The sequence below is a fragment of the Colletotrichum navitas genome (assembly GCF_030913465.1).
Source record: "Colletotrichum navitas strain CBS 125086 chromosome Unknown LY79scaffold_8, whole genome shotgun sequence".
NCBI classification, from domain to species: domain Eukaryota; kingdom Fungi; phylum Ascomycota; class Sordariomycetes; order Glomerellales; family Glomerellaceae; genus Colletotrichum; species Colletotrichum navitas.
Window position 1 is genome coordinate 649483 of NW_026850554.1, and position 12522 is coordinate 662004.

A 12522-nucleotide genomic window follows, 5' to 3' on the forward strand; every position below is an offset into this window, starting at 1 on the left:
ACTTACTGCTTCCTTCCCTGTCCTCGCATACAACCAACTTCCGTTGCGCGCGCGCGTGTCTGCATTGCATTGGCTGCTATGGCAAGCTGCATATGTCTTTGACGCCCGGCCATTTTCACCCTACCGTTTTGTAGATTCTGATCTAGGTCTTTTTCTGTATTTCTTATACCAAAGTAGCTTAGAGGGTATTCCTAGCGGCAGGTTTGCTCTCACACTCTCTCTCTTCCACGGACGACGGTACCATCACACACCTGTCTTTGCGACCAAGTCTGTTTCCGTCTGCAGCCCCAACTGGGTAGCGCAGCCCTAAACGCCCAGCGACGACGGGAGGTAATAATCTCGTCGCTATGCCTACTGCACCGTACTGGGGCGATCTGTCGGGTCCCAAGGCGGCCAGACGCCAGCGTCGCCAGTCAGAAGACTTTAGTCTTCCCAATCGTAACTCCCCAGATCTGGAGGCCCCTCCAACCGCAGCGCTCATGACGGACAAACCTCTTCCTCCTCACCCCCCAAAGTCAAACCGCACCTCGATGCAGACGACCAATACCGAGGCCGTCACCGAGTCAACTCTTAGCCCCTACACCTCGCCAACCGCCTCCAGCTTCGCCGATCAAGGCCTGGCCCCACGTCCGCCGACCTTCCCCTACGGCGAATCCCAGTATCCAGACGAGCCGGCTGAGAGACGCGAGCGGAGACGCAGAGAGCGCAACAACGAGACCGAGGAAGACATCGATTTTGGGTACCAGTCCGGTCCAACACCTCCAGCTGCCCCGGATGTACCCCGCGCCCCGCCAGTGAGCTTCAGACATCCGTACGGAAATGGTGGCCTGCCATACACACACCCATCACCAGGCCCGCCTCGCGTTTCGCGACAGTCCAGTCCGCTGGTCGTCCCGGACGACGAGATGAACCCCGAAGAGTACTACAAGAATCCTGCGCCTGAGGCTGAAGCAAAGCAGCAGAAGCAGGATGAGTTACCCCCTCTCGATCGCTCGCAGCGCACGCTAGACGCCGCCGCCGAGACACGACCGCCCCGCGAACCCCGCGACCCTCAAAGTTCCTCGAGGAGGAGATCCACGGGCGGGGCAGGCAGGAGTGGGCAGGGGAGAAAGTCTTCGGCAGGGGGATCCAGCAAAAAGTTCGCCAACGACCGTTCTCCGCTCCAGAGGCTTGAGCTGACGCTCGATAGCATCACCAAGGAGGAAAAGCGAGCTCGTGTCGAAGCCGCGGAGAAACGTGCCCGAGAAAAGGCTGCTGCGAAGGCTGCACAGAACCCGGATCTCTTGCAACCTCCCGAGCCCACGCAGCGCGCCCCCCGTGCGCCGCCGCAGCCGCAAGAACCCTTGTTCAAGCAAGAGCCCCAGCGACCCCTTCCAGAGCCGCCTCGGCAGCCTCCACCAGAGGTACGATATGTGCAACATGTGCCGGTGCAGAATGTACAGGTGCATCAGGCGCCACCACACCAGGTGCGGTTCCGAGACGACGGGCTGGACGACGACCGAAGAGAGCAACAGTACTATCCCGAAGACGACAGGAGATACGCATCCCGCCAGTCGCTCGATGAGAGACGGCAACAACCGCAGTACGGGCCCGAAAACCACAGGCGCCATGCGTCCGGGCCATACCCGCCGAAAGGACCTTCAATGGCCGCTGCGAAACCGAGACACCCTCCCGCTTCTTCTGGGGCCCCACAGAGAAGCGTCAGTCTCCGTGAAGGGCCTCGCGAGCCGCCCGCATCTAGCTCAGGAATCCCTAAGCGCAACTTGAGCTTCCGCGAGCGCGCTGCAAAGAATGACATGGTGTTGCCGCAAGGCGCCGAGCCAACTGAGAGCGCAGAGACAAGTCCGCAACCCACACCACCGGTCGCCGGGTCTCGGCGACCCAGCTTCTCTCTCACTAGGAGCGGGAGCAACAAGCTGAAGAAGCAGCCGAAGGGCGATCCGTGGTTCAGCATCCGGCAAGATGCGGAGAGGAAATACGACAACATTGAGTTCCGGAACGCCGCTTTGGACCAATCTGCTGCAGAAAAGGGTGGGCCTCCAGTGCAGAGATCCGTGTCCCAGCGCGAACAGGCATTGCCCCCGGACGCAATGCAGGAAGAGGTGAGGCGGGCCGGGATTCCCAGTAAGGCTGCGAAGTTGATTGGTCTTGACTTGGGAGGAGTTCAACGTCGGTCGACGGCCCCGGCGGCCCAACAAGACGACTACGAGTCTGAAGACGACGGCCCTCGATACGACGATGCTGGCCAGGCACCTGTAGCCTCGGGCGGACGTGGTGACAGCCATCACCACATACCCCAGGTGCAGGCTGTCACACGTGGGAGACCTTCCGACAGGGAATACTACTCCGAGGATGACGGGCTCAGTGATGACTCTCGGGACTTGTATCCCGCCAAGAAGGCGTTCCGCCCCGGCCAAGGCATTTACCAGCCACCCGTCTATCTTGACGAGTGGAAGAAGGCAACAGTCGGTAGTCTGTCCGGGGCCATGCTGGACCTTAGCGATGGACGGCTTGCTTCGGACGATAAGGATACTCCCTGGTGGGAAGGCGGCAAGCGCAGAGGGAGTACCTCACGGCCGCGCAAGGCAGAAGCCTTTGATGGCGAGTATGATGACACACATGGTAAGTTCTGATTTGCGACGGATGTTTGGCCGAGGCTGACAGAAACCTCCAGCTCCCACACGGTTCAAGCCGCCACTGTTCCTCAAGTGCGGTCCGCTGTTGAGATACTGTGGACTCAAACATGAGAAGGTTCCCGCGCGTAATAGGAACATCGCCGTCAATGAGAGAACTATCTGGCGTGGGTCGGTCATGATCGTGACGCTGGACAGCGACTCCTCGTACGAGATCGCGCCGACCTTGAGACTGTTCGTGCAGCCCATCGAACTGCTCCCTCCTCCGCCTCTGGAGATCACGGGAGAGCAGGGACTGCCGCCAGAATACGTGGACCCGATTGCCGGAATTCCGAAGCTGGGCAGACGAGGGGAGACCCTTTACGTTCGTCCAGTGGAGCACCTCGATGAGGCCAAGGACCTGTCTAGAGATGAGACAGACAACGGCCTTTTTGAAAAGACTAGGAGCCCGCCCGATTATACCCAGCCGGACGGCTCGGCGGACTTGCCTGGCTCCTTTGCCAGCCGCCGAAAGCGCGTCGAAATTGACGGTGAAAAGGTCTCCAAGTACAAGGACGTGCGCGGTTTCCGACTGCACGCAGAGCGCGGATGCACGTTCTGGCGCTTCAACATTGAGATTGAGCTCCGTGAGAACCAGCAGCGGATCGCATACCGGATCAACAGGGGCCCCGCGATGGGCTTCTGGGTTCCTGCCCTCGGACAATCCATGAACATCATGTTCCACAGCTGCAACGGTTTCAGTGCTAGCGTCAACCCCGACGACTTCAGCGGCCCCGATCCCATGTGGCGCGACGTTCTCAACACTCACCAGTCACAGCCTTTCCATGTCATGATTGGCGGCGGTGACCAGATTTACAATGATTGCTTGATGGACCAGAGCAAGCAGTTCCGCGAATGGCTGGCGATCAGGAACCCCCTCCACAAGCACAACGCGCCTTTCACGCCAACGATGCAAGACGAGCTCGAGCGGGCCTACCTCGAGCGGTACTGCATGTGGTTTTCTCAGGGTCTCTTCGGTCTGGCTAACTCGCAGATCCCTATGGTCAACATGTGGGATGACCACGACATCTCGGACGGCTTCGGCTCGTACGCACACCACGACATGAACTCGCCGGTATTCTCTGGCCTTGGCAACGTTGCCTACAAGTACTACATGCTATTCCAGCATCAGAGTGTCCCTATGGAAACAGAGGCTTCTGAGCCCAGCTGGATTCTTGGCACCAAACCCGGACCGTACATCAGCGAGCTGAGCCGCAGTCTGTTTGTTGAGCTGGGCTCCAAGGTTTCCCTGTTGGCGGTCGACGGCAGAACAGAGCGGACGGAGCTCGACGTGGTCAGCGAGCCCTCATGGCAGAGAATCATGGACCGCTGCTACGATGAGTTGAGGAACGGGCGAACTGAGCATCTGCTGGTTCTGCTGGGTGTTCCGATCGCCTACCCCAGGTTGGTCTGGTTGGAAAACATGTGAGTTTCCTCTTCCCTGCACGATCTAGGGGATAACATGCTAACGTTCTTAGTCTCACCTCGAGAGCCATGGATCCCGTCAAGGCTCTTGGCAAGTTGGGTATGCTCGGTAACACTCTGAACCACATCGACGGTGGCGTCGAGGTGCTCGACGACCTCAACGATCACTGGACTGCCAAGAATCACAAAAAGGAGCGGACCGTTGTCCTGCAGGATATGCAGGACCTGGCGGCAGACAAGTCCGTGAGAGTCACATTCCTCAGCGGTGATGTTCACCTTGCCGCCGTCGGCCAGTTCTACGCCAACCCCAAGCTTGGTCTCCCCAAGCACAAGGACTTCAGATACATGCCCAACATCATCTCTTCGGCCATCGTCAACACGCCACCTCCCGACCTGATGGCGGATATTCTGAACAAGCGCAACAAGATTCACCACTTTGATGAGTCGACCGAGGAAGACATGATCCCGTTGTTCCAGCATGGCGTGGATGGGAAGGCGAGAAACAACAAACACTTGCTGCCGCACCGCAACTGGTGCTCCATCAGGGCGTGGACCCCGGGCACTACGCCGCCTCCCACGCCGCCGCTGTCTGCTTATGATAGGAGCCCAAGCCCGCCGGCGAGTCGTAAAGGTCTCTTGAGGCGGTTCTCTTCGAACCGTGGCCCCGCCTATCGCCCGGATGTGCAGCAAGATGCTCGAGACGAGTCCCGGTCTCGGCCTCCGATTTCCAACAGGGGCAAGGCTGGCCTGTTCCGCAGTCTTTCACGCCGCAACTCGACCGACGGAGGTCGGCCTGCTGAGCCGCCCAAGCCAAAACGCTCACTGTCGCTGACTCGCAACTTCTTCAGTCGCCGGGGCAGCAAGAAATCGCAACCTGATGACGGTGGTATCAACGGCCAGTGGGGAGACGAGGACAACGGCCGAGACGACGATAGCGTAGACGATGGGTATTACGGGTACGAAGACGAACGCGACCGCGTGCCGGGGTCTAGATCGAGGGGCATGAGTCTCCGGGGCGGTGGCCACGATGAGTACCAATCCGGTGATGACTCCTATTTCACAGCTCGCCCGGCGGCGCGAGTGAGCGGGGCTCCCAACATGGCAGTCCCCCGGAGCCATGACGAGTTCCAGCCCGGCGACGAAACCCAATTCTCCGCTCGTGCGCCGACTCGCTCTTACACCACAGGCGATGACCGTCAGGTTCCAAGGTCGCAAGATTCGCTGGCGCGGCCGAAGCCTTTCCACCGCACTCCAACAGGGTTGTCGGTCAAGCAAAAGAAGAAGGCGGACGCGTTGGAGGTGGACCTCGAGGGCGGTCTGGACATCTGCCTCAACGTCGAGGTGAACCAGAAGGATCCCGCCGGCATCACAGTCCCGTACCGACTGCTTGTGCCCCGCCTCGTTTGGGATGACGCCAAGGAGGCCGCCAATCTGCAGCCACCTGCTCCGACGGGATTTAAGCGGCTGTTCAGCATGAAGAAGAAGGACGCTGGCACCGCTGGCACCGCTGTGCCGTCTCAGGGCCGGCCGTCCGAGGAACAGTTCGAGGGGTCCGTCAGTCAGCAGTCGGCGGTACCTCCCGCGGGACGGGAGCCTGTCTACGACGCGCCGTCCAAGAACATTAGCTACGAGTCACCTGGAGGTTATGATTCAGCCCGCACGCACGACTCGGCAGGGCGGTACAACTCGCCAGCGAGATACGAGTCGCAGAGTTTGAGGCACGGCAGATGAGGAGGAGGGGGGATACACTCCACAACAGGTTGAGGACAAGAAACTTGAGTATTCTCAACAACGACAAGGGGGGGTGGCTTTGGCATTCGACACATGGCATTTTTATCCCTGGTTCGAGGCGTAGCATATGGGCGTCGTCAAGGAGTATGGTTTGCAGATGAGGACAGAAGACTTTTTTTTTTGGATTAACGGACTCCTCTTTTTCTGGGGGTGCCCGTCTCTTTCGATACCTCTAGGTCGGATGGCCTCTTACGTTAGTAATGACAGTTATGACTCCGACTAGGCGTGTCCTAATGTGTTTTTTTCAAGTAACGTATGAAGGGATGGGCGCATTTAGGGTGACGAGGACCGCACCAGCGGAGCGTTAGGTCAAGGCCGGGAGAAGGCGGGAGAGTGTCACGGCTAATCAGTCGGCAGAGTCGCTGATGGGCCGTGGCCCGTCGGAATTCGGATGCGCGTGCGTGTGTGTGCATGGTCTTGAGCCACCCCCTTCTCCCACTTGGGACGGAAGAAACGGAGCCGGGAAAAGGACGTAAACACTCCCCTCCACCCCCTCCCTCTTCTTCTTGAGTTGCTGGGGGAAAATATATGTGTAGTATTTTGGTGATTGTCAAACTTTTTCTTCTTTTCTCTGTGGTCCCTGTGACTGCGAGTTAGCTTTTTCGTCGCTTTTGGGGGGGGGGGGGGGGGGGGGATATAGACTGAAAGTGAATCAAGCAAGGGACAAACGAGTTGACCAACCTTTTCGGACAAAATCGCACATGCCGACGTGTCTCCTCCGCGCGACCCAGGCTTCCTTCGGCTCTGCTTGGTCGCGGACACATCGGCGAAGGCCATGTTCTCAATGCCCTTTTCTTCTCCCCCGTCGTCTTTCCTTTGGGGGTTTCCCACTCTGATATTGGGGTTTTCCCAAGAAGAAAAGAAAGAAAAAAAAACTCCCTGCCCCCTTCCTAGAGAAAAGCGCAAGCTCATTCGATGTTGCCTCCGTCCTTGGCGGCGGCGACGGCGTCCCTGTCGACGCTGCGGCTGCGGCTGCGGCTGCGGCCGCGGCCGCGGTTCTGGGGTCGCGCGCCGCGGTTGTTGCCGCCCTTGCTCCCCGGCGGGGGGCGCACGAAGGCGAAGTCGACGTAGACGGTCTGGTCGAGGAGCTTGGTCTCGTGGGCCGAGTCGATGGCGGCGCGGGCCTCGGCGAGGGTGGCGTACTCGATGAGAGCGTAGCCCTAGGGTTGAAAGGTGTCAGTGTTGTGCTCACCGAGTATTTCTTATCCCGAGGCTTCTTCGCATGTAGAAGCGGGGGAAAGGGGGGGGGAGAGAGGGCGCGTACCTTGACGTAACCGCTCCTCCGGTCGAGATTGAGATGCAGGTTCTTGATCTCGCCAAACTCGCCAAACATGTCGTGGATGGCCTCCTCGTCGGCCTCCTCGTGGACGTTGGTCACCATGATGATCCAGCCCTCGATGGAGCGGACGGCGGTCGCGCGGCCGTGGGTCTGCATCTCGGACTCGTTGCGGGCCGGGGCCGCCTCGCCGGCCGCGACGGAGGGGGAGGGGGGGTTGTCGACTTCCATTTCCACGTCGGCCATCTTGGCGAGCTGTGTGTGGTGCTTTTTTCTTGGGTGAGAGGATTCCTTCCGTCAAGTTGAGGCCGTTGAGGAGAGAAGAGGGGGGGTGTTTGGTGACGGAGGAGCGCGGGGTGGGAACCAATCGGTGTGACGGCGCGTTAGGTGGTCAAAGGTGACGATGGATTGTGGTGGTGGTTATGTGGGGAGACGTTTGCTATGGCGAGGCTGAGAGTACATTCATCGAGAGGCAGCGCAGAGCAGAAAAAAGTGGAGGGAGGCCGTGTGGTGGGGGGGTGCCTCGGAAGCTTGTGCACGGACTCCCTGCTGGGCGGGCAGCGAAGCTTGGTCGCCAATCGGACGAGGTCACGCGCAAAGGATGGACGAACATGGCATTGGGGGAAAAAATGCACAGTGAATATTTTCTTTTCGATTCAAACAAAGTCGAGGACATCTGAGTACTCCGTAGTGATGCCCCAAATCATATCCCTGGTATACCCGATAGCCGATGCCGGGTCCCCATGGACCGAAACTCCTCCAACTCCCTACCAGAGGCCCTTGTGGAAGAGAGACAATCTGCCGAACCTGGCACACGCCCCTCTTCCCCTGGGGGCCCTCTCCGGCAAAACTTGACGTTCCAGTACGTGACACATTTCGAGCCGAACCTAGCACCTTGGTGGTCTCAAATATCAAACTCCATCGTTTCTCATCGTGTGTATGTGTGATGAGTTCCCGTCGCCTTTAGAAACGCATGCACATCATGAGGCAGTCCATGCAGCTTGAGCAGCATTGGGCCTATGTACGGGGGTAATTTTGTTAGCAGGCGCACTTGTAGGGTTCCCTTCACATTGCCGTTGGGGTTTGTCGTACACATGACCAGCCCTGCTTTTCTGTGTTCTCGTCCTTGGGAGGCTCCGTCTTGGCCTCCATGAATTGCTTTTGTGGCTGATCCGTAGTCATTGCTGCTGCTCGTTTCTGTAAACGTGTTCGGCGAGTGGGAGAAAGAGAGAGAGAGAGAGAGAGAGATCTGCAGATGGCTCGGCTAGAATACGTGATGCTTGAAAGCTCTCTGGGGTTGAAAGGAGCGACTAGAAAGAGACTGAGAGAGAACGAATGCAGCAAGCGCGAGGAAATCCCGTGAAAAATGAGATTTCTGGATCAAAATGGGGGATGGCATCTCAATTATAACCCAAGTGACCTCGACCCCATCTCGCCGTTCCATGGTGCCCAGAGCGAGAGGGCTGTGCAAGCCATCCGCGCCAAGGATTTGTCCATCCACACAATCTTAAACCGTCGGCCAAGGATACGCGACCTTCCACAGAGGCAGGACAGCTGCGCATTCGCTCCGAATGACAAGAAGACGAGACGAAAGAGACAAGAGGCAAAAAAGGGGAGGGTCGTCTTGGTTTCGTCTTGGCTTGGAAGGGAGGTGGTGGTGCCAAGGATGAGCAATAAGATGGATGGGTTGCATGGACTCTGCCGGGATAGCAAACCAGAAGGCCGAGTCTGGTCGAATAAACTGGATTCCCCGCCCGCATGTTAATCGACGTTATTTGCCGTTCCTGCGGCGGCAAGAGAGACAATAAGTGCTGCGGCCCTGTGAAAACGCCGCGTTCTTGAAACAACCATCATCCCGGCTTAGCGCGTCGAGGTTGGCAGAGTGGTGCCACCGGCCGGTGTGGTCACGTCGCGACCTTCTTCCCAGATTTGTCACCACGCACCCGCTTGTTCTTTCCTTGCTTGTGCGAACCCCTGAACCGGCGGCGTAGGCCGCGGGTTGGCGGCACTTGCTCATGTTGTACCTCTTCCGCTTTGTGGGGGGTTGTTAATCAACGCGACGCAGACGATGGACAGATCGATGGCGGAGAAGATGAGGGGCTGAGCCTGTCGAGCTCATCGAACTGTTGTCTATCGCATGCATAGGATGACTATGGATCAGAGGCTTAGACGTCTACCAAGGTAATACGTAAGTAGGTCTTACCAGTGCACACTGCATTGCTCTAGTCCACTGTTCGAAGCCAAGGCTACTTAACAGTCTTGAAGGAGCAAGAGACGTGAAGCCAGCTCGTCCCTGAGTGCATGCTGATCTAATCATCCATGGCAAGAGAATGGCTGGCTGAAAGACCCTTCACCCTTCTGCATGGAGAAATGCCCCTACCCGCTGCTCTCCATATTAGCAGAACACACATATACCTGCTGCTTCAAGATGTCAATACGATACAACTGGTTACTAAGAACAGAAACAGAAACGTAAACGCGCCTGTGACTTTGCAGTACACAGCTCCACCCCATGTCTTCTATAAACCACCTTGTTGCTGTTTCAGGGGGGCAACACCCGTTCTTCACCATCATGGCTCAGTCCTTACCGGATGGGCTACTCACCTAATCCTAAGCACGCAGCACAGTTGCTGCAGATGCACGAACAGACGGCTTCGCAGCCTAGGCTGCGAGTATATTTGGAGAGAAACCTAGCCGTCACCTTCTTTCACGCACACTCATCTCGATTAAGGAGGTGACACTGGTGAGGTGCTGGAAACTCAGATGCAAGAGTGGCGTATTCATTAGGAAAGGTAGGTGGAGGAAAGATCCAGCCATGTGCAATTATTGCATTGAGAGGCTTCAAACAGGTGGGCTTGCCATTGCGAAGAACCGGTAAATACCTACCCAACGAGAAAGGTAAACACATGCGGGCATATCCAAGGCCTTTCTTTTGGAACTGTCATATGTCACGGTGTACGCCCAAAAATCCGACAGAGAGTACGTAGTCCAATTGGGCTAAAGCGTAAAATCACGTCCTGCTATGAAGAAACAATACGAGGACCAGGACAGGCCCACGGGAATACCAGCCTCTGCGCCGACTGTCTCGACGTGATTAACGATCCTACACTCTTTCCAAGGTCTTTCGCAAGCATTGATGAGTCAGCTGCTGTAGAAGGTCCTCATCGTTGAGAGAAGATGTCGCTTTTACATGGCTGCCTACCTAACCACAGGCAGGAGAGAGCATAGTCGGAAGAGCACGTACTCGTAGCTGTTTCTGAGCCAATCAGAAAATCTGTGGACCCGCTCTATTTTCGGATTTACCATTGGCTCCAGTCTGTGCCCCACCCGAGTGATTGGGGGCCCTCCAGAAGACCTATATAATGCCCTCTAGCCTCCTCCCTTTTCGTCTTTCTTTTCCTTCTTTTCTTCTTCATACTTACCTTCATGGGGGTGCTGGGGATCAAGAAATCCGGCATCCAGAGTGGGAGGCCTGCATTGCACATCGCGGTGTCGACCGCTCTCGATTGTCCTTCGGGACCATCGCTGTGGCAATTTTTGATTTTTACTCACTTTTCATTGTGCTCTCCGCCTTGCGCGGTGGTATGAAGAAGAGTCTCGGTGGTTACAGTCTTCGATGTCATGGCTCTGGTCGCGCTCGAAGATGGAGTTCTGTGTGCACACAAATCCCTCTAGTAAACAATGATGTAAAAGATGCGTGACGATTTGCAATGAGCCACCATATCCGCAACGTGAGATGCCAAATAAACCAACCTGGTCGTCACGATTCTTTGGGTCTCAATCATTTAGCAGCGTTCCCTTCCTGCTGCCTCCAGTATCGTCCGCCGCACAACTCCCACTGATGATTCGGACCATCCTCGACGTTAACAATGTGCGGCTTGAGCATTATAACACTGCCGACAGGTTGGCAATGCTTCCATCAAGCAGAAGGCCTCGGGCTCTTCGCCTCTGGCCCAGTAAATCCCATCCTCGAGGTTATCCTCCGAGGCGTCTGAACAGGAGACGGGATCATCGGCAGCTTGTGCCAATCGTCCCTGCCGTCTTTGGATTTTTTCCCCTCCTGCAACAAGCACCTATTTAGTTGGGGGAGGAACGAGGAAGGGGGGGACCTGTCGATCCGTGCCAAAGCTTTAGCAGACTGAAGAAATGACGGTGTGCTTCGACAGGTATGAGAGGAAGGGCTTGCCCGGAGGGAGGAAAGTGAGGCGATTGCCCGAGCCTGCTGATGTGCCTTGGGCCTTTGCAGTGCGAGGTGGCGGCCACGATGCCTAGCTGCCTGGCTGCCTGCATTTCCGGGTTCGCAGAATTCTCGTGACGGCAGGCGTCGTGTCTCGCGTCACCACGGTCTTCATGCCAGAAGCGGAATGCCTCTCTCCGCTCCATTTCGCCGTCTCGGCGAAGGCGGAGATAACAGCTCCATCTCCCCCACGCGGTGTGTCGTTGGCCAATACTCAGCGGATGTGTCGCTTGCCGACCTGGACGGAGTTGAACTCGGCTACTTGCAGAGCTGCTGAGGGGAGGCCACGTCAAGATCCGCAGACTGGGTCGTGCCTGGCCTTGCGAATACGCGCGGAAACACCGTCCATGAGACGGCTGCTGCGTTTGACCTGGTCTATGGTCTGTCTCTGGATAGGATTGGTCTTGGCTGTCCACGCTGAGGCGCATTCAACCTCGGGTGGGAAACGAGGCAGCTCTGATCAGCGTCGATGCCGCTCTCCAATCCCTTAATCTAAGCTTACCAAATCTGGCCGGATATGTTGTCGTAAAAGCTGAGTTCAGCTAGGTGCTACCGACGAATCAGGGCTCAAATTGGACACGGGTGCCTGGGGTTCTCTGCCTCGGATCCGGATCAGATGAGAGCAGCCAAGTCGCCTACATCACCAGCACAGCAGACTCGGCTCGTAGGTTGTGGCATAGGGTATTCATGATAATTGCTGTCCGCCAACGACCTGTCCTGAAAGGCCGGGTATAATACAACGAGGACCAACAACGATGAAACTGAATAAATAATAACCTTGTGACAATCTTCCGAGCGTGCTCAAACCGGAGCCTCGCTCCCATCCAACAACCTGATATCTGGGAAACCACCAAAACGCCATGCGCAAGAACAGTGACACGCACCCACCTTACGAGCTCCAAACAGCCCTGACTTTATCCCTGAATGCCCTCCCAAGTAATCTGATCTGTGATATCCCTAACACTCAATCCCGTAATGCTGAAAACAGTCATGTCGAGCTCTTCTTCCGACATCTCTTGTCCGACCTGTTTCTGGCCCTCCAAAACATCATAGAGCGCGTATATTTGGGCATTCTTGACCTCGCGCGCGTTCATGTTGGCGTCGATGTTGATCTTCAGCTG

At 56.9% G+C, this 12522-nt stretch overlaps 3 protein-coding genes across 3 annotated transcripts; 1 reads left to right on the forward strand and 2 right to left on the reverse strand.

Annotated features, from left to right (window-relative positions):
• Positions 1-347: 347 nt before the first annotated feature.
• On the forward strand, positions 348-5828 carry LY79DRAFT_666765 (uncharacterized protein; the record flags this gene model as incomplete). Its single annotated transcript, XM_060563275.1, has 3 exons — positions 348-2622; positions 2675-4097; positions 4151-5828. 3 exons carry the CDS (start codon positions 348-350, stop codon positions 5826-5828), a joined length of 5376 nt encoding a protein of 1791 aa, XP_060418282.1.
• A 906-nt stretch (positions 5829-6734) lies between these two features.
• On the reverse strand, positions 6735-7672 carry LY79DRAFT_600215 (RNA recognition domain-containing protein). Its single transcript, XM_060561830.1, has 2 exons — positions 7153-7672; positions 6735-7048 (listed from the first exon to the last, which is right to left on the reverse strand). The coding sequence occupies exons 1-2, from the start codon at positions 7408-7410 to the stop codon at positions 6797-6799; spliced, it is 510 nt and encodes a 169-aa protein (XP_060418283.1). The 5' UTR covers positions 7411-7672; the 3' UTR covers positions 6735-6796.
• Positions 7673-11053: 3381 nt separating this feature from the next.
• Positions 11054-12072, reverse strand: LY79DRAFT_387557 (uncharacterized protein). Its single transcript, XM_060552911.1, has one exon. The coding sequence runs from the start codon at positions 11827-11829 to the stop codon at positions 11242-11244; it is 588 nt and encodes a 195-aa protein (XP_060418284.1). The 5' UTR covers positions 11830-12072; the 3' UTR covers positions 11054-11241.
• Between the last annotated feature and the right edge of the window lie 450 nt (positions 12073-12522).